The sequence below is a fragment of the Ahaetulla prasina genome, chromosome 16 (assembly GCF_028640845.1).
Source record: "Ahaetulla prasina isolate Xishuangbanna chromosome 16, ASM2864084v1, whole genome shotgun sequence".
NCBI lineage: Eukaryota > Metazoa > Chordata > Lepidosauria > Squamata > Colubridae > Ahaetulla > Ahaetulla prasina.
This window is the reverse complement of record NC_080554.1, coordinates 6882684-6902500: the sequence shown is the minus strand read 5'-3', so window position 1 is coordinate 6902500 and position 19817 is coordinate 6882684. Positions and strand designations below refer to the sequence as shown.

Below are 19817 nucleotides of genomic sequence, written 5' to 3'. Positions count from 1 at the left end.
CCTTTGGCATTGAGTCATGCTGGCCACATGACCACGGAGACGTCTTTGGACAGCGCTGGCTCTTCAGCTTTGAAATGGAGATGAGCACCGCCCCCTAGAGTCAGGAACGACTAGCACATATGTGCGAGGGGAACCTTTACCTTTAATAATTCCATAATTCTGTACATCAAGGTGGAGTCTGGGCAACTAAATGGAGCTGAATGTTTCCTGGCCGGATGCCTTGCCTGTTGCCAATGCAGAGTTATATTCAGCAGATATATTCCCGTTGTGCCCCGAGAGAGATATTCTCTGCCGCTACCTAGGATCGAACTCGCAGCCTCCTGATTGTGAGGCGAGGTTTCTACTCCTAGGCCACCAAACCACTCTTAAAAGTTCCTATCTGTCCAGTTCCTTAACCTAAAGCCAAATCCTAATCCCTTATAAGTGATCTTCTTCCTTAAAATGCTCTTGTCTCTTTTTTTTAATCAGGGTGGGATATTTTTCTTCTCATTTTCTTGTCCCTATTCAGTGGTCCGCATCTCATTTTCGCATCTTAAAGAAGGAAATTCTCTTTATGTTTGTCCTGAAGGCAACTGGGCTTTCTTTGTTTTTGTTTTCCTTGAAGACTTTTCGCTACTTGCCCAAGAAGCTTCTTCGGTTCTGACTAAAGTTATCTTTATGCTCCCCGCCACAAGTATATTGCCCCCCAAGCAATTGACACACTTTGACTGGCAGTCTTGCCTTCAGAAGAAGCTTTGAGGGGTGAATTCAAAATGGGCCTTTAATATAGGTGGTCCTCGACTTACAACATTTTCATTTAGTGACCGTTCAAAGTCATAAACTGACTTACGACCATTTTTCACACTTAATGTTGTAGCATTCCGCAGAGTCAGGTGATCCAAATTTGGGTGCTTGGCAACGGACTCATATTTATGACGGTCGCAGTGTAATTCCCATTTTGTGAAGTCGGGGGGGGGGGCGGGAAGCCAGATTCGTTACACAGCTGTGTGACTAAGTTAACAAATGCAAGGATTCACTTAACATCTGTGGCAAGACAAGTCATAAAATGGGGCCGCTTCACTCACTGAAGCAAATGCTTCACTTAGCGACGTAAATCCCGGGGCTCGGTCGCGGTCGTGACTCGAGAACCACCTGTACTGTGCAGTGCCCGAGATTACTTCGCCATTGCCAGGAATATTTAAAGGATTTTTTTTAAAAAAAATGGGATTCATGGTGACTGAGAGATATTTTATTTTCTTGACCACCTTAGGAGCAGGAGACCACAAGGAGAACGCTCCAGAAGAAAGTTCTAGAACCCAACCAAAGTTGAGCCAACACCAGCAACCAAAACAGGCAGGCCTGTGGTACTTGGCGGTGCCATCTGCAGCTACCTCTGTGAATTACATCCCAGCTATTCCTTTGGCACAATACCCCGTCTCATCCATCATGTAAGTATTATGTAGCACCCCTTTATTTGAGGGGTCCTTGGCGCTCCCTTGGAGCTTGGTGGTTTTCTTGCAGAACGTTTCGTGACCCAACTTGGTAACACCATCAGTGCTAGAAGGGAGTGACGTTTGCCAAGGGGGAGGAACAGGAGGAGAAGGAGGAGGAAGGAGACTGTGGGATCCTTGGTGCTGTCTGAATTTTGTTGTTTTCTTGTAAACATTTCATTACCCAACTAGGTAACTTCATCAGTGCTAGAAAGGAGTGGGGTTTGCTGGGGAGGAGGAGGAAGAGGAGGCGGAGGAAGAGAAGGACTATGTGATCCTTCGTGCCCTCTGAGCTTTGTTGTTTTCTTGCAACTGTTTTATTACCCAACTAGGTAACATCATCGATGCTAGAAGGAAGTGAGGTTTGCTGGGGAAGAGGAAGAGGAGGAGGAGGAGGAGGAGGACTATGTAATCCTGGTACTCTCTGAGCTCTTGCAAACGTTTCATTACCCAAACCAAGAAACACCATCGATGCTAAGCGATCAGGATAATGAGCAGCACCGTTGATGTTCCCTAGTTTGGGTCCTGAAACATCTGGAAGGAAACCACTAAGCTCAGAGAGCACAAAGGACCACCACCCACCAACCCACCCACCGCCCTCATGTCAACCCCGAGTTACAAAGATTCCCCTTTAAAGCTAAAGTCTGCTTGAAGTTGATCTTGGCAACAAGACAACATTAGCTGGCTTCTTCGACTCCTCTCTTGAGCTGGAACTCATCCAGCTAGAATCCACCTCTGTTTAACTTTTCGAAGGTCAACCAAGGTTAGCTAGGTACAGGCATCTGCCCTGATTGAATTGAATTGAATTTATTTGATTTCTATACCGCCCTTCTCCCAAAGGACTCAGGGCGGTTTACAGCTAACGTAAAAACAATTTTATGAATAGAATTAAAAACATTTTAAAAATCTCATTCAATTTGGCTAACCCCATTTAAAACTATTAATAGAAAAATGATAAAAAAAACTCCGATTAAAACCATAATACATAATGATGATTCTTTGAACGTCTCGATTCTTCCCCCCCCCCCCCGCTTCTTTTCTTCTGGACAGCTATTCTCCATCACCCGTCACTACCTCGATCTCTTCTTCGCTAGCTCTTCCGGCTTTCGATCCCAGCAGACAGCAAGCCAACGAGTGGAAAACGTCGCGGCATCGTCTCCGGGAATATCATTGCTGCTCCAGGACCTTCCTCCCTTCCGCCACTTTGGAAGACTTAAACTGGACTTTAAACCGGGCCGTGGAAGCCGCGAAAGACATGAAGTTCACCACCGAACAGATGAACAAATCCTTAAGTTGGGCCTTAAGGAAAGCAAGGAGCCCCAGGACTTCCTGTCTCTTCTGATCGGAATGGACCGACGAGAACGGGGGACCCATTAAACGGGCCGAGTTGCTTGCTCGTTTGGACTCTTGCACAATGTTGTTGGGTTTGGCGTGCCAAAGAATGACGCTGCGACCTCTTAGTTCACTGGGGAGCGTAGAGTATCCTCGGCGTTGGCGGAGTTGGGGGAAGTAGCTTCCGGTATTTTGCTCCTTTCTTCGAACGATTGGGATGACTTTTGCTATTTTAGAAAGCCTCTTTTTTTATATGACCTGGGCTTTGTAGCTTCCTCTCAGGGATCTTGCTATTAATAATGTTAATAATAATAATAATAATACTGTAATAATAATAACGGGCAGCTTGGCCACAAGAGGCAATGTTGGGCTAGCAAGGTAAGTAAAGAAAGAAAGAAATGAGATGCCTTTGGATATATCCTAGGGGAGTTTTGCTTGGAGGGGTCCATAGAGGTCTCCGAGCTTGGTTGTTTTCTTACAGATGTTTCGTTACCCATGTAGGTAACGTCATCAGTGTTTCAGTAGTTGGGTAATGAAAAGTCTGCAAGAATACAACCAAGCTCAGAGAGAACCAAGGATGCCACGGTCGTCGTCCTCCTCCTCCTCCCCTTCTTTGCAAACCTGACTTCCTTCTAGTACTAATGATGTTACCAAGTTGGGTAATGAAATGTTCTACATGAAAACCACCAAGCTCAGAGAGCGCTAAGGACCCCCTCGTCGTCGTCCTCTCACCTCCTCCTCCTCTTCCTCCCCCTCTGCAAACCCCACTCCCTTCTAGCAGTGATGAAGTTACCTAGTTGGGTATTGAAATGTTCTGCACAAAACCCACCAAGCTCAGAGAGCGCTGCAAACCCCACTCCCTTCTAGCAGTGATGAAGTTACCTAGTTGGGTAATGAAATGTTCTGCCCAAACATGAGAGAAGACGAGGACGAGGTGAGAGGACGAGGACGAGGACTGGGAGGGTCCTTAGTGTTCTCTGAGCTTGGTGTTTTTCGTGTAGAACATTTCATTGTGGACCAAACATTTCATTGTCGACCAAACAATGTAGGTTGGTGACCCCCCAGGGGGAGGGCCTTCTCTGTGGCAGCACCGGCCTTGTGGAACGAGCTTCCTCCTGGGTTACGACAACTCCCCGACCTCCGGGCCTTCAGACGTGAACTGAAGACTTTATTATGGATGGAAATTTTTTAGCATATGTTTGTTTTATTTTTAACTATACCTTGTGCTCGTTCCGGGAAGTCAGGGGGGGGGGGGTTGTGAAGGGGGGGGGGGGGAGGGGGGGAAAGGGGAAAAAATTTCTGTAAAACTTTTTGAATTAAATTTTGCACACAAAAAAAAAGAAAGAAAAAAGAAAAGAAAAAAAAGACTTATTATTTCAGCGAGCTGGACTAGCCTAAGAATAAAATATTTTTAGTTAAATTTTAAAGGGGTTTTTAACCGGTCTTTACCGTTTTAGTGATTTGGCTATTATAATATTTAGTTTTAATTGGGTTTTATATTGTTATTTATTATATTGTTTTATTTTAATATGGCTGTGAACCACCCTGAGTCCTGCGGGAGATGGTGCGGTATAAAAGTTTGATTAATAAATAAATAAATAAATAAATTACCCAACTAGGTAACTTCATCAGTGCTAGAAGGGAGCGGGGTTTGCAGAGGGGGAGGAAGAGGAGGTGAGAAGACGACTGGGGGGTCCTTAGTCCTCTCTGAGCTTGGTGGGTTTTGTGCAGAACATTTCATTACCCAACAAGGTAATGGGGGGGAAAAAAGCCAATAGAAACGAGATGACGCCATGCCCAACAGAGATGACATCATTGCTAGGTGGCATCATGTCACCCCTGGCACAGAGCCAAGTGAATAGGCCAGAAACTTAGGGTTTTCTCTGGAAAAAAAAGACGATGTAATGCCCAACAGAGATGACATCATTGGAATGTGGCATTACATTGCCACTTTTTTGTCCCTGGTGACCGGGTGGCACAGGCCAAGCAAGAGGCAGGCAACAGGAGGCGACACTGGGCTAGTTGGGGCCCAAGGCAAGGCAATAGGGAAGGTATTACAATGTCACCCTGCCACACAGGTGCCCTTGATGGGACTTGGCTCCGTGCCAGAAGGGGTATAGAAATTGGACTGGGGGTTCTGGACCACCAGGCAGCCCCTGGGAGTCCGGGAAGGCAGCCAGGAGGCAGGCTACCTGGTTTAACTGGGGGCCAAGGCAAGGCAATGGGAAAAGCAGGGAGAGACACAGCTGCCCTTGATGGGACTTGGCCCTGTGCCAGAAGGGGTATAGAAATTGGACTGGGGGTTCTGGACCACCAGGGAGCCCCTGGGAGTCTGGGAAGGCAGGCAACCTGGTTTAACTGGGGGCCAAGGCAAGGCAATGGGGAAGGCAGGGAGACACACAGGTGCCCTTGATGAGACTTGGCCCCGTGCCAGAAGGGGTATAGAAATTGGACTGGGGGTTCTGGACCACCAGGGAGCCCCTGGGAGTCTGGGAAGGCAGCCAGGAGGCAGGAAACCTGGTTTGACTGGGGGCCTAGGCAAGGCAATGGGGAAGACACGATGAGGTCTCCCTGCGACACAGGTGCCCTTGATGGGACTTGGCCCCGTGCCAGAAGGGGTATAGAAATTGGACTGGGGGTTCTGGACCACCAGGGAGCCCCTGGGAGTCTGGGAAGGCAGCCAGGAGGCAGGCTACCTGGTTTAACTGGGGGCCAAGGCAAGGCAATGGGGAAGGCAGGGAGAGACACAGGTGCCCTTGATGGGACTTGGCCCTGTGCCAGAAGGGGTATAGAAATTGGACTGGGGGTTCTGGACCACCAGGGAGCCCCTGGGAGTCTGGGAAGGCAGGCAACCTGGTTTAACTGGGAGCCAAGGCAAGGCAATGGGGAAGACACGATGAGGTCTCCCTGTGACACAGGTGCCCTTGATGGGACTTGGCCCCGTGCCAGGAGGGGTATAGAAATTGGACTGGGGGTTCTGGACCACCAGGCAGCCCCTGGGAAGGATGGAGGGCAGGCAGGAGCAAACCTTAGTTCGAAGTTTTCCCTAGAAATAAGAGACAGCGTAATGCACAACAAAGATGACATGGTTGCAACATGGCATGACGTTGCTCTAGTCTTTTCATAGACCCTAGCTGGCAGCTGTTTCAGGCAGAAAGGTAAAATATTCATCGTTTCCCAAAAAAGTATAGATGATATCATGCACTTTGTGTGTTTGTGTGTGTGTGTGTGTGTGAGACATCATCGGAACGCAGCATTACGTTGCATTTCTCCATAGTTTTTTTTTAATCAGACCACTCTTTTCACAAACCAGCCACTCAAAAGAGTTCTTTTAGGACAGGACAGCAAATTTTATTGATTCTCGAGTGCTTTTAAAATACAGAACAGCGATACAGAAAGAACACAGTGTTGTGCTTCAACATTGACATGTCAAGAAATCAAACAGCGTCTCAAGACAGCGTCCAGTTAACCCTTTCTGTGTTGAACGGGGGCGGTTTTTCCCCGCCTCCCCCCTTTCCCTTTCAATCACAAATCATTGGAATATAAATAACAATGAAACAAACAAAGAACGAAACAAAATAAAATCACTAAAGCAAACACACCGGAAAAGAAAGACATTCTCTAGAATCACCATGGTGTGTGTGTGTGTATAGATATATATAAATATAAATAAAAAAGATTTATGCAAGGCGAGATTGAGAAAGGGAGAGTCAGAATAATTTGCTGCGCAAAATATACGTGGTTCAAAATCGACTTTCATCCTTAAGAGGATGGAATATGAGGAGCAAGGGAGGCGCTAGACGCAAAGCAGTAAGCAAAACCTGGCTCAGTGGCTAAGATGCTGAGCTTGTCGATCAGAAAGGTCGGCAGTTCGGCGGTTCGAATCCCTGGTATGGGTCTCCTGCGTGAGCTGGGGGCTGGACTAGATGACCTCCGAGGTGCCTTCCAACTCTGTTACTGTTACCTCAATAATAGGAGGCATTTTTCCCCTTCGTCCCTCTGCTGGGAAGAGAAGTCAATGCCCTGCAACGGGGAGTTAAGAGGAAGGGGGCAAGCTAGATATAGACAGATAGACAGACAGACAGATGATACGATAGAATGGATGGAGAAAGAAAGAGTGATAGATGAGAGATAGATAGATAGATAGAGAGGGAGGGAGATGATGATATATATATATATATATATATAATTATAATTATATATATATATATTATATCTATATCTATCTATCTATCTATCTATCTATCTATATATATATATATAGACAGCTGCGATCACACATTGCTTCTAGAAGCACTAAGCTGTAAACACCAGCCTGACGATGACGAATGAGACTTCGTCGAAACGTCGCCAAGACACTTCCAATTTTATGCAGGAGAAAACCCGAACAAGCAAAGACCTACATACAAACACCCGCGAAAATCTCAGAAAATATATATATATATATATATATATATATATATAGAGAGAGAGAGAGAGAGAGAGAGAGAGAGAGAGAGAGAGAGAGAGAGAGAGAGAGAGAGACAGAGACAGACAGACAGAGACAGACAGACAGACAGACAGACAGACAGAGACAGAGAGAGGGAGAGAGAGACAGAGAGACAGAGACAGAGAGAGACAGAGAGAGAGGGGGGAGGGAGGGAGATGATGGATGGATAGATAAATATATAGATGATAGAGATAGAGAGATAGAGATGAGAGAGGTAGACAGACAGAGGTAGATAGAATGGATGGAGAGAGAAAGAGGGAGATGACAGAGATAGATAGATAGATAGATAGATAGATAGATAGATAGATAGATAGATAGATAGATAGATAGATAGATAGATAGATAAGGTAGACAGACAGACAGACAGAATGGATGGATGGAGAGAGAAAGGATAGATGATAGATAGATATAGGATAAAATGAATGGAAAAAGAATTGATGGAAGACAGCTAGGTAGCTAGAGTGAGTGAGAGACAGATGCAGAGATGGATGGATACAGATCGATCGATCAATCTCCACTAAACGATCAGATGCCCCCACTCCCCTCCACTCTACCTTGAATGGGTAAAGGAATTACAGGGTTGTAATAAGGGATATAGAAATGGATACAGACAGATAGACAATAGCTAAAGTGATGGAGAGATAGGCAGACAGACATGTTTTCGACCCATGGTTGAATAAAAAAAGAAAAGAAAGAATACTGCCCAAAAACTGTTAAGCAGAGGTGAACGTGGAAGGATCAGTAACTCTTGTCTTTCAAGTTGCAGTTGAGTTTCCTCAACAGAGAAAACAGAATATCTCTCTCTTTTCGCTGAAAACTGCATCAAGACCTCAGGAAGCGGGAAATCACACTAGCTTGCTCAAACATGGAGACTACTACAGCTTGAGAGCCCATCCTTACCTTCTAAGATCAATGCTGAAGACTCCAAGTTCTTCTTGGGTCAATCAGCCAACCATGAAATAAAAAAAAAACACCTTATAAAATAAAGCTTAATGGATCATAGAAGAGTCCTTCCCTAAGCTCACCCAAGGAAACTGGAATACAAAAGCAAGCTGGAAGGAGCGAGGTTTTTGGGAAACCCCGAAAGTCATCTATGGAGATTCTCAATCATCCAGGTCACGGTTGTCCCAAAGGTACTTTTTCAAAAGGCAACTGGACCTTTTCTTTTTTTTTTCCTTGAAGAGATTTTGCTTCTCATCCCAGAAGCTTCTTCACTTCTGACTGAAGAGAGTTCAGTCTTCAGACAGTTCAGTCAGAACTGAAGAAGCTTCTGGGATGAGAAGCAAAACCTCTTCAAGGAAAAACAAAGTCCGCTTTGCTTTTGAAAAAAAGCAATCTTTGGGACAACCCCAAAATATAGCACATAGCAGATTTGAGCCATCTTGGGAAGGCTCTTCTTAAAACTAAACGGGTGAATTGCAAGATTTAACACATGGACTCTCTCTTTCTCAACTTATCCCTCCTTGCAGGAAGTGGAAGGATGAGGAGAAAAGAGAAAATTCTCGGTCTCTTCATTGGGCTAGAAATCTCGCCGATCAAATGGACAAATGGTTTCCAGAAGCCAATGATGTTATTATTAATTCTTTTTTTAAATTTCTCTGCACCAAAATACTACCACGAGTTTCCAAGGATATTTACTGGCCAGCATCCCTCAGCAAAATTTAAAGCCATCAGGAGACCTGAGATAGAGGGGAAAACATTATCTGTTTCTCGGGCAGGCTTTAAGAAAGCAAGTTTATGCCATGCTTTGATGGAAAAATATGACATACTCCCAAAAGAGAAGAGGAGGAAGGAGAAACAACCAGGTTACATCCAGAAAATATATGTATATATAGATATATATAGATATAGATATATCATTTATCTCTCAAAAGCCAGCCTGGCTGCATATCAAGGAACTAAAACAAAACAAAACAAAACAAAACAAAAAAACAACAGAACAAAACCTAGTAGAAGAAATACATAATCAAGACGACAACCCCAACGACAGCAATGCGAGAAGGGGAAAAGAGAGGGACGTTATTACAGTTATTTCCAAAAATGCAAGCAAATTGCGACGCCTAGGGGACAATATTCACAGTTTGCATCGGGGGGGGGGGGAGGGACTGGGGGGGGTTAAATACAGGATTACAGAGCCATAAATAAGTCACAAGCATTCGTCCATCCAAGCAAGGGGGGGCGGAATAACGGGTGGTGGGAGGAACCAAAAGACAGAATTGAAAATATAACCACCGTTGTCTTCTCTCTCCAATGATGAAGCGGCGGGAGGGGATGTCTTCCCATATGGACAGTTGAACCTGACAATTTTTATTTTCTTGGGTGCATTACAGAGATCGTATCTATAGTACAGAATATATTACTCTTTTTATCTTTCCCCACTCGTCCTTTAGACCCGATGCATATATTATTCTTACTCTTATTATTTTTGTTTCCTATTTAGCTTGGCTTCCTATGAGGAGGGAATCGTGAGGAACGACGGTTCGGGAAGGTCTTGCGTTTAAACTCTAGGAGAGGCAGTGGAGGCCCAGAAGTCAACAGCGATGGCCAGATTTTCCAACGATTCAGTTGATTTTCGGGGAGCAGGTCAACGAGAGAGAGAGAGAGCGCGTGAGAAAGAGAGAGAGAGAGAGGAGGAGGAAAGTATGAAGACGATGCATGTTTAACTGGTGCTTTCTTCGTCCACTTTGGTCAGCTTCTTCAACGTGTCCAGCAATTTCTGTGGGGTGAGGATATGTGTAGAACCTGGAAGGAGGAAAACAAGGAGAAGACGACAATCAGATTTCCAAAAAAAGGAAGAGCAGAAGAGCACCTAAATCAAGGGTGGGCTATCTTGAGACTTTGGCAAATCTCCCTGGACTACCACTCCCAGGATCCTTTGCCAGGCCAGCTGCATTGTGGGGACTAGCAGCTCCTCAACCTCTGGATGACTGCAGAGTGACCACGGCAGTCCTCGCCTTCCCCCCACCCCACCCCGCCAGCCCACTCATTCACTCCCACACCCCCTCAAAGGTTGAAAAGCTCAAAAGGGTGACCCACCCCACAAAATATCTACTCCGAAGGCAGAGAAAGAGAGGGGGGGGGAAAGAAGGGTAAAGAGAGGGGGAGGGAAAACTCAAAATTGCCCACCCTTCGTGTCTATGGAGATTTTCAGTCATCCGAGTCACTTTGGTCCCAAAGGTGCTTTTTCAAAAAAGGCAGCTGGACTTTTGTTTTTTTGTTTTTTTCCCTTGAAGAGGTTTCGCTTCTCATCCCAGAAGCTTCTTCCCTTCTGACTGAAGAGAGTTCAGTCTTCAGACAGTTCGGTCAGAATGGAAGAAGCTTCTGGGATGAGAAGCGAAACCTCTTCAAGGGAAAAAACAAAAATCCAGCTGCCTTTTGAAAAAGCGGGGTGATTGCCCACATATAAGATTTGTTGGGATTTAAAGCAGAAAAGGATGTAGCCCCCCCCCTCCCCACCCCTGATCCCTTCCCTGTCATGAGACCAGGCCCATGTATCAATATATACACTCATATATATATATATATATCAAGAGAAATGTTTGCAAAAGGTTAAGCCTATGGAACTACATCTAAGCGCGGGAGGAAAAATAACTCGAAAGGAATCAAAATGGAAACCACCCATCACCAAAAAGAAATCAATATATATATTTGTAAAAAAAAACCAACCAACCAATCACACAGCAATCAAAGTGCAATGAGGACATGAAGGAGGATATGCAGAATTTGTCATGAAGTTCAAGAGCTGGGCCATCATCTACCAAGAGAGGCAGCAGAAGGAGACCATGTGTCAGTTTTGGAAGGCAATTTTCTTTTTGCTTCTTAACTGCCACATATTTTAGCTGGGGCAGTTGGGAGGGGGTTGTTGTTGGAGCGGTAGAAAGTTAGTCATAACAACATTCCGTATTCAAGGACATCCTGCGTCTGACGGAGACTGCCGGAAGATGGTATCCAATTAAGTGTGAAGAGTTGATTGGACAATGTGATGAACTTGTGGGTGTGAGGCAGGGCTGTGAACTGTCAACTGGGTGTGGAAAACCTGGAAGCTTTCAGTTTCGGGTTTTCCCAGCTGTGCCAACATGACATCTCTAATAAGCCTCAGAACCTTGTTTCGTTGGGGGTGTTCCTTGGAACCCTGAAACCATGGGGGATCATCTGGGCATGCAATGGCCAAGAGGACTTCTTCAGAGAAGGCCAACTTTCTCCTCGAATCCAGAAAAGCCAAATCAAAGCAGACGGGAGTTTTATCCATACGTGCCAATGGCCATCGCTTTAAGCTAGAGGTGGGATTCAGCCGGTTCTGACCGGTTCGGATGAACCGAATGGTCATTTTAATTTGGTTCGCCGAACCGGTAGTTGCAAGGACTGACTGAGCCTGCCAACCCCGCTTCTCCCAGGAGTCTCCACGTGGCCCATTTTGGATGCCAGGTAAGTGCAGGGCCCGCGCGGAGCCTCTGGAGGGCAAAAAATGGGCCTAACGGAAGTACCGGAAGTCCAGAAATGGGCCTGTTTTCAGCCTCCGGAGGATCCTCCAGAGCCCAGGGACTGTACCACTTCAGTTTGCAGGTAGCACCCTGAGGTCATAGTAGCCCAGGCAAGGCAGAGAAAGTTCCATACATTGCTGGTGGTTATAAACAGGAGAGGGCCATCGCAAAGGGAGTTTCCCCCCACTTAGAGATTGGAATGATCCAGTCCTCTCTAGGACCTGATTCTCCTTGAGTTAGATACACATGAACAGAGTTGGACGGGACCTTGTAGGTCCACGCACACCCTACGCCATTTATGACAGATGGCCATCCTGTCTCTTCTTTGAAAGCTTCCAATGATGAAGCTCCCCCAACTTCCGAAGGCAACTTCTGTTCCATGGGTGGATTGTTCTCACTGTCAGAAAATTTCTCCTTATTTCCAGGTTGAATCGCTCCTTGATCAATTTCCATCCATTGTTCCTTGTCCGGCCTTCGGGTGCCTTGGAAAATAGCTTGACCCCCTTCCTCCTCTCTGTGGCAGCCCCTCAAATATTGGAAGACTGCTATCCTGTCTCCCCTAGTCCTTCTTTTTATTAAACTAGGCATACCCAGTTCCTGCAAGTGTTCTTCATATGTTTTAGCCTCCAGTCCCCGAATCATCCTGGTTGCTCTTCTCTGCATCCTTTCTAGAGTCTCAGCATCTTTTTAATAGGGTGGTGACGAAAACTAGATGCAGTCCTCTAGGTGTGGTCTTACTAAGGCTTTATAGAGCGGTATTGTTCTTGATTGTATCCCTCTGTTAATGCAATTTAGGATTGCATTGGTTGACAGTTATAGCAGAGAGAGAACAAGGAGATGGAACAATAGATAAGAATTCGCAACGGGGCAAGCATCCACAGTGATGCTAAGACATTGCTTGAAAACTTGACTTACTAGTTCAAATTGGCAAGTTCTGCTTACAAGAAAATCATGGTCCCGTTTTTGCATGGAAGCAGCCTCAAATACAGTTTCAAAATTGTCCTTTTGAAGCAAACATTTTCTCATACCAAGAAAAAAGAAATCAGAAAAAAAAAGAGGAGGAGGGAGAAAGGAACCAACGGAAAAGCAAGAAAGAAAGGGGATGAGAGAAATATCAAAAGAAGCCCTTCCGGAGGGTGGAAAAAAAGGGAAGAGTTTCTTCTCAAGATAAATTGCTTTTACTTTTTTTTAGTTCTCTTTAGCTCTCATTCCATAGTTGGAGCCTGTTCCTCAAAAGAGACCCTAGTAGAATCTCTGAAGTCGGGGTGTCTCAGATCCATGAGAAATTTGGTGGGAGTAAGAATGTGAGTAGAACCTGCGAGAAAATAGAGCGCGGGCTGACTCTTGGTGAAAGAAAGAAAGAAAGAAAGAAAGAGAGAGAGAGAGAGAGAGAGAGAAGAAAGAAAGAAAGAGGTAGAGAGAGAAAGAAGCAAGAAAGAAAGAAAGGAGAGAGAAAGAAAGAAGAAAGAAAGAGAGAGAGAGAGAGAAGAAAGAAAGAGGTATAGAGAGAAAGAAGCAAGAAAGAAAGAAAGAGAAAGGAAAGAGAAAGAAAGAAAGAAAGAAAGAAAGAAAGAAAGAGGAAGAGACGGGAAGGAAGGAAGGAGACAGGAATGAGAGAAAGAAGAAAGGCAGGAAAGAAAGAAATGGAAGGAAGGACGGAAAGGAAGGAAGGAAGAAAAGTAATAAAGGGAAGGAAGGAGAAATAGAAAAAAGGGAGGGAGGGAGGGAGGAAGGGAGGGAGGAAGAAAGGAAGGAAGGAAGGAAGGAAGGAAGGAAGGAAGGAAGAAAGAAAGAAAGAAAGAAAGAAAGAAAGAAAGAAAAGCAACATGCCAAAAAATTTTGTTTATGCCTTTAAAAAAAAAATTTACAGCACAATTCATATCACCAAAAATCACTGTGATGGAAGCCAGTGATGACACATGAAGCAGAAATGGCAAGAGAAACACAATGACACAATCACACCTAGAGAGAGAGAGAGAGAGACAGGGAGCAAAGAAGGCAGCTGTGGGGCAGAAAGAAAACCTCACTTTGGGGTGCTGCAATAGAACACCCCACAACCACACCTGCCAAAATTAATCAGAGGAAACTCCGACATACCAATATATTCACCACCTCGGTATGGATACATACAGTATCTAGATAATGGAAGGTTTAATTTGCTGAACTGTTAAATCTCCCATCCTAATGCTTATTATTATTTTTCTTTTTAAAAAAAAATACAGATTAGGCTATCTAAGTGGCACAACTTTAGGAAACTTTAAATTTGAAACTTTTTTTTTTTTAAAGGGTAAAAACTCGGAACTGGGACATGCTGAATAAAGGAAGTTGCTTGGGCAATTTTTGCGACTGGAGCAAAAGTCAAAAGAACACGAGTCTTATAAACAGGGGAAAGAACAGCCCCCCACCCCACCCCGATAATAAATAAATATGCTTTGCAGAATGAGCAACGCCCAATTAAACCCGTCGCGGAAAGAGCAACGTTCAACATTAGAAGCGACACTAAACAAAGCCGGTGTTGTGTCTGCACCCCCCGAGCCAGGTCCCCTGCCAGAAAGTGACCCGGAAAGTGAGGGGGAAGGGCCATCAGGACTTACCTCGGGAGCACCGGCTTCCCTGGCTCAGCTCCAAGAGCCAGAGGCAGGCCAGGTGGAGGAGATAACGAGGCCTCCGTCCCCTGACTCTTCCCTCCCCCCAGGCCACGCCTTCAGACCCGGCTGATGGCAATCAGGCCTGGCTGGACCCTAGGTTTCGTAGGCAGGAGAGGCGGGAACAACAGAAGCAGGGGTGGGGCAGGCCTAGGAAGTGCTGAGTCATGGAGCCACACCCCACAGGATATAAAAGCAGCAAGGGCTGCTATACCACTTCGTGGCAAGCAAATCAACTGCTTAACTAGAGCTGAAGTACTGTTTGTTCTTGGTTGACTCATCGGCATCAAGAGAGATAACAGAGACACTTGGCATACGCTCGCTAGTTTGCTGCCAGAGCTGATAGTTGCCGGCTAATTATTGCTCGGACGGAGGCGAGGGGGGGACAGAACAGCCGGAGACGTATCATGCACGCTTTTGGACACACACAAAAGTGAGATGACATAAGGAAGGAGACAGCAATGGAGGAAGAGGTCAAGAAAAGGAGTTTGGGGAAAGCCACCTTCCTAAGAGAGGAAAAATTCGTGGAGGGGGGAAAAACAAGGGAAGAATGGAAAGATAGCGGTTCAAAGGAGAGACGTGTTCGTGAGGGTGTGGTTCGGAGGCTGATAAAAGATAAAGATAATCTGTCATGTCTCCCCTAGTCCTTCTTTTCATCAAACTAGACCTACCCAGTTCCTGCACCTGTTCTTGATATGTTTTAGCCTCCAGTCCTCTAATCATCTTTCTTGCTCTTCTCTGCACTCTTTCTAGAGTCTCCACATCTTTTTTTTTTCCCCAGGTAAAAAATTTTTATTTTCCATAATAATTCCCACAATTTGACCAGTGTACAGTACAATCACTTATCCAACAATCGATCCTATACTCAGATTATGCTCAATCGGGCCTGCTCAGCCGCCACTCCCTTCCTTAATCCTTTCTACCCTTGTTGTGCCTCGCTCGTCCCCCTCTCCGCAGCCGGGCCCCTCTCATCTCCTGCTATCTCAGCCAGAGACTGATAGTGCAGAAGAATGTCCTGGCATGCCTCCAGCCCTCAGCCCTGGCACCATGCCTGGACAAACCGAGCAAACAAACCTCCCCCCCGATAGCATGTGCGCCTGAAGCCAGCCACGAGCTGGGATTGCTGGCAGCTGGGGATGAAATGATGCAGTGGATAGATCCCCGCTTCCGGAGAATGGAAAGGCGACGTCAGCAAAAGGAAGGGAGGGGCAGGCCTGGATAAGTGCTGAGTCATGGAGCCACACCCCATGGCCTATATAAAGGATCTACTTTCTGGCATTCTTTGAGTCAGGCAAAGTCTAAATTGGATTGCTGAAATCACATCCTGGTCTCCTGCCTGCCCTGAGAACTCTGACAGAACTTTAGCAAAGCTGCAGAGGCTTTGCGGCCACGCTTGATACGGACTTCCCTGACCCGGCCATCAGAGGAGGAGTGGGACACGACAACCCTTCTCATCCTTGTTCTACTTTCCCCACCATCCTTCTCCTCACTTTCCTACTTCCCCTCCTCTTTCCCACTTCTCACTTCCATCCTTTCTAACCCTCTATCTTCCCCTCCTTTTTCTCCTCCTATCCTTTCTTCCCCCTCCCTTCTCTCCTGCCTACCTACCTGCCTACCTACTTTCTTCCTTCTTTACTCCTCTTTCCTTGTCCTTTCCATTCCATTTATTTCCAACTTATTTAATTCTACCATTATTCCTGTACAATGGCAATCAATCAATCTATAATCTTCCCCTTTCCCCCCCACCTTTCCCCTCCCTCCCCCCTCCCCCCCCCGAGACTTCCCAGAACAGAATACAGGGTATAGTAACTAACAAACATAATCTAAAATATAACATGAAACATATTCCATTTCACACCATCACGCTATCCATATCTTTTTTACATCGTGGCCTGCTTCTTCCCTCACCTCTAATGTCCATCCCTTGCTTCTTGTCCTGCCTTCCGGTGCTTTGGAGAACAGCTTGACCTTCCCCCCCGCCTCATTTTTGTGATAGCCCCTCAAATATCCTGAAGGGTTGTAGGAGTGGATGGGAAGAGTACAGGTCAGGGCAGTGGAAGTCAGCATGCTCCCCAGGGAGTTTGTGGGCAGGTGGCCTCGAAGTCAAGAGAAAGGTGAGGAGACAGTTGGAGATGATGGAAGACAGAGTGGAGAGGAGCAAAGCAAGCATGAGCGGAAGACTCCAAGCTAGACAAGGACTTACCTATCAACACCTCCCACTTTCCGCTGGCTTGCGTCACCTCGTAGGCGCAGCGCATCTCGCTCAGAGCAACCCCGCCCAGGATGAAAACAATGAGGCGAGGACCACTTCGGTATTCTCCGGGAGCCTTATTCTTGTGCCAGTGTCCATAGCGGGCACTGAAGACCAGGGGTAAGGATGAAAAGGAAAGAGGAAAAAAAGAAAAGAAAATAAGGATATGATCTGGAAGAACCCCAGTGACGCAGTACTTAAATGCAACATTGCAAGATAGATATAGATAGATAGATAGATAGATAGATAGATAGATAGATAGATAGATAGATAGATAGATAGATAGATGTATAAATAGATGATATGAGAAGAGTGATAGAGAGAGAGGTAGGTAGGTTGGTAGACAGACAGACAGACAGACAGATAGATAGATATGATAGATGTCTAAATAGATGATAGAGGGAGAGATAGGTAGGTAGATTGGTAAATTGGTAGATAGATATGGTATATAGATAGGTAGGCAGCTGGATAGGTAGGTAGGTAGGTAGGTAGGTAGGTAGGTAGATAGATAGATAGATAGATAGATAGGTAGATAGATAGATAGATAGATAGATAGATATACTGATAGATGAATAATAGAATAGAATAGAATAAAATAGAATTTTTATTGGCCAAGTGTGATTGGACACACAAGGAATTTGTCTTGGTGCATATGCTCTCAGTGTACATAAATACATCTATTCTATTATTCTATTATTATTCTATTAGTATATATAACAAATATATATATATATATATATTATATATATATATATATATATATATATATATATATATATATATATATATATATATATATATATATATATTCTATTCATAAATAGATGATACAGGTAGGTAGGTAGATAGATATGATAGATGTCTAAATAGATGATAGATAGATATATATATATATATATATATTATATATATATATATAATATATTCTATTCATAAATAGATGATACAGGTAGGTAGGTAGGTAGGTAGGTAGGTAGGTAGGTAGGTAGGTAGGTAGAGATACTGATAGATGATATCTTATAGATGTATAAGAGATAGGTAGGTAGGTAGATGATAGATAGATAAGATAGATAGATAGTGATAGATGAATAAATAGATGATACAGGTAGGTAGGTAGGTAGAGATACTGATAAATAAATAGATGATACAGATAGATAATAGAAGAGATAGATAGATAGATAGAGATACTGATAGATGAATAAATAGATGATACAGATAGATAATAGATGTATAAGAGATAGATAGATAGATAGACAGATAAAGAGAGATACTGATAGATGAATAAATAGATACAGATAGATAATAGATGTATAAGAGATAGGTAGGTAGATGATAGATGATAGATAGATAGATAGATAGATAGATAGATAGATAGATAGATAGATAGATAGACAGATAGATAGTGATAGATGAATAAATAGATGATACAGGTAGGTAGGTAGGTAGAGATACTGATAAATAAATAGATGATACAGATAGATAATAGAAGAGATAGACAGATAGATAGAGATACTGATAGATGAATAAATAGATGATACAGATAGATAATAGATGTATAAGAGATAGATAGGTAGATAGATAGATAAATGATAGATTTTACAATTGATAGATGTCAGGGATAACTAATAGGTAGATGATAGATAATGTGAGAGAGAGAGAGAAAGCGAGAGAGAGAGAGAGATCCAATGTCCCATTAACCTGAGGTAAGATGGGTGGCCAATACATTTTACAAATAAATGAATTGAATAAATGAATAAATGTCCACAAACATTCTTGGCCCAACTGATAAGCTTCACCGGTCTCCAATTCAGACTTCATTTCACTTAGATCTAATTGAGTTTAGTTTACTCTCGGCTTCCCTTAAACCTACTTATGCTTCCCTAGACCCGATACAGGTAGTCCTCGACTTACAAACAATTCATCGAACTGACCGTTCCAAGTTGCAACAGCACCAGAAAAAAACCCGCTTACGACCGTTTTACACGGTTGCAATCTTTGCAGCCACCCCCATGATCACATGATCCAAATTCAGCCGCCACTGGTTCATACTTATGACGGTTGCAGAGTCCTCTGTGTGTGTGTTCGTGTGTGTGTGTCATGATCCCCTTTTGTGACGTTCTGACAAGCAAAGTCAGATTGGGAAGCCAGATTCACTTAACAACCGGCTTGCTAACTTATCAATTGCAGTGATTCACTTAGTGCCCCCCCCCCGAAAAAAAAGAGAAAAAAATGTCGTAAAAATGGGGCAAAATTCATTTAATGAATGTCTCAATTAACCACCTAAATTTTGGGGCTCAATTGGGGCCGTAAGTCGAGAGCTACCTGTAGTTTTGACGGAATGCTCCCTTCTTACCTGACAGCGCCTGTACTGCTGAAGGAAGCAGCTGAGCGAGTGGAGATATACGGGTAATGCTTGGTGTCCAGTTTATCCTCCAAAGCATCCTTAAAAAAAAGAAGCAGGAAAAAAAATGATTAGTGCATCTGGAGCGTCTGCAAGTGGTCTTAAGCATAAAGCAAAGAGATTCATGCCTTCAAGACAGGGGTGAAATCTACTGTATTTTTTGGAGTATAAGATGCAAGAATTTCACCCAAAAAGAGGGTGAAAATCTGGGTGCGTCTTATACTCGGAATGTAGCTCAGCTTCTCAAGGTTTCAGAGGCTGAAAAAAGCAACAAAAAAGAAGCCCCCAAACAGAGCTTCAGAAAAAAAGCCTCCAAACAGAGCTTCAGAAAAAAAAGCCTCCAAACAGAGCTTCAGAAAAAAAAGCCTCCAAACAGAGCTTCAGAAAAAAAGCCTCCAGAGCTTCAGAAAAAAAGCCTCCAAACAGAGCTTCAGAAAGAAAGCCTCCAAACAGAGCTTCAGAAAAGAAGCCCCCAAATAGAGCTTCAGAGGCTTTTTTTCTGAAGCTGTTTCAGAGGCTTTCAGAGGCAGAAAAAAAGAGCAAGGCACAGAGCTCACAACCAAGGAACCTGTTGCTAAAATTCACCTCTGGGAACAGCTGATTGGGGGTATTCTGGGAGGCCGATCCACCTGCCAATCAGCTTTTTTCTTATTTTCCTCCTCAAAAACTAAGGTGTGTCTTATACTCCGGTGTGTCTTATACTCCGAAAAATATGGTACTTACCTTCCCTACCGGTCACATGCATGCCA

General features: G+C 44.3%; 2 protein-coding genes across 4 annotated transcripts in view; one reads left to right on the top strand and one right to left on the bottom strand.

Moving 5' to 3' along the window:
• LOC131186274 (microtubule organization protein AKNA-like) overlaps positions 1-2878 on the top strand; it is a 30180-nt gene extending 27302 nt beyond the window's left edge. For both annotated transcript variants that reach the window (XM_058159711.1, XM_058159712.1), the window contains 2 exons: positions 1250-1427; positions 2520-2878. In XM_058159711.1, coding sequence (XP_058015694.1) covers positions 1250-1427; positions 2520-2811 — 470 coding nt within the window. In that variant the 3' untranslated portion in view covers positions 2812-2878. The remainder of the gene's footprint in view (positions 1-1249; positions 1428-2519) is intronic.
• A 6698-nt stretch (positions 2879-9576) lies between these two features.
• The window catches only part of STXBP1 (syntaxin binding protein 1), a 44877-nt gene continuing 34636 nt past the window's right edge, over positions 9577-19817 (bottom strand). The window contains exons 17-19 of one of the 2 annotated variants that reach the window (XM_058159713.1): positions 19021-19109; positions 16620-16774; positions 9577-10032 (exon numbers count right to left, since the gene is read on the bottom strand). In XM_058159713.1, the coding sequence (XP_058015696.1) occupies positions 9950-10032; positions 16620-16774; positions 19021-19109 (327 nt within the window). In that variant the 3' untranslated portion in view covers positions 9577-9949. Of the gene's footprint in view, positions 10033-12961; positions 13087-16619; positions 16775-19020; positions 19110-19817 lie in introns of those variants that run through there. The other variant, XM_058159714.1, reaches the window with a different exon arrangement.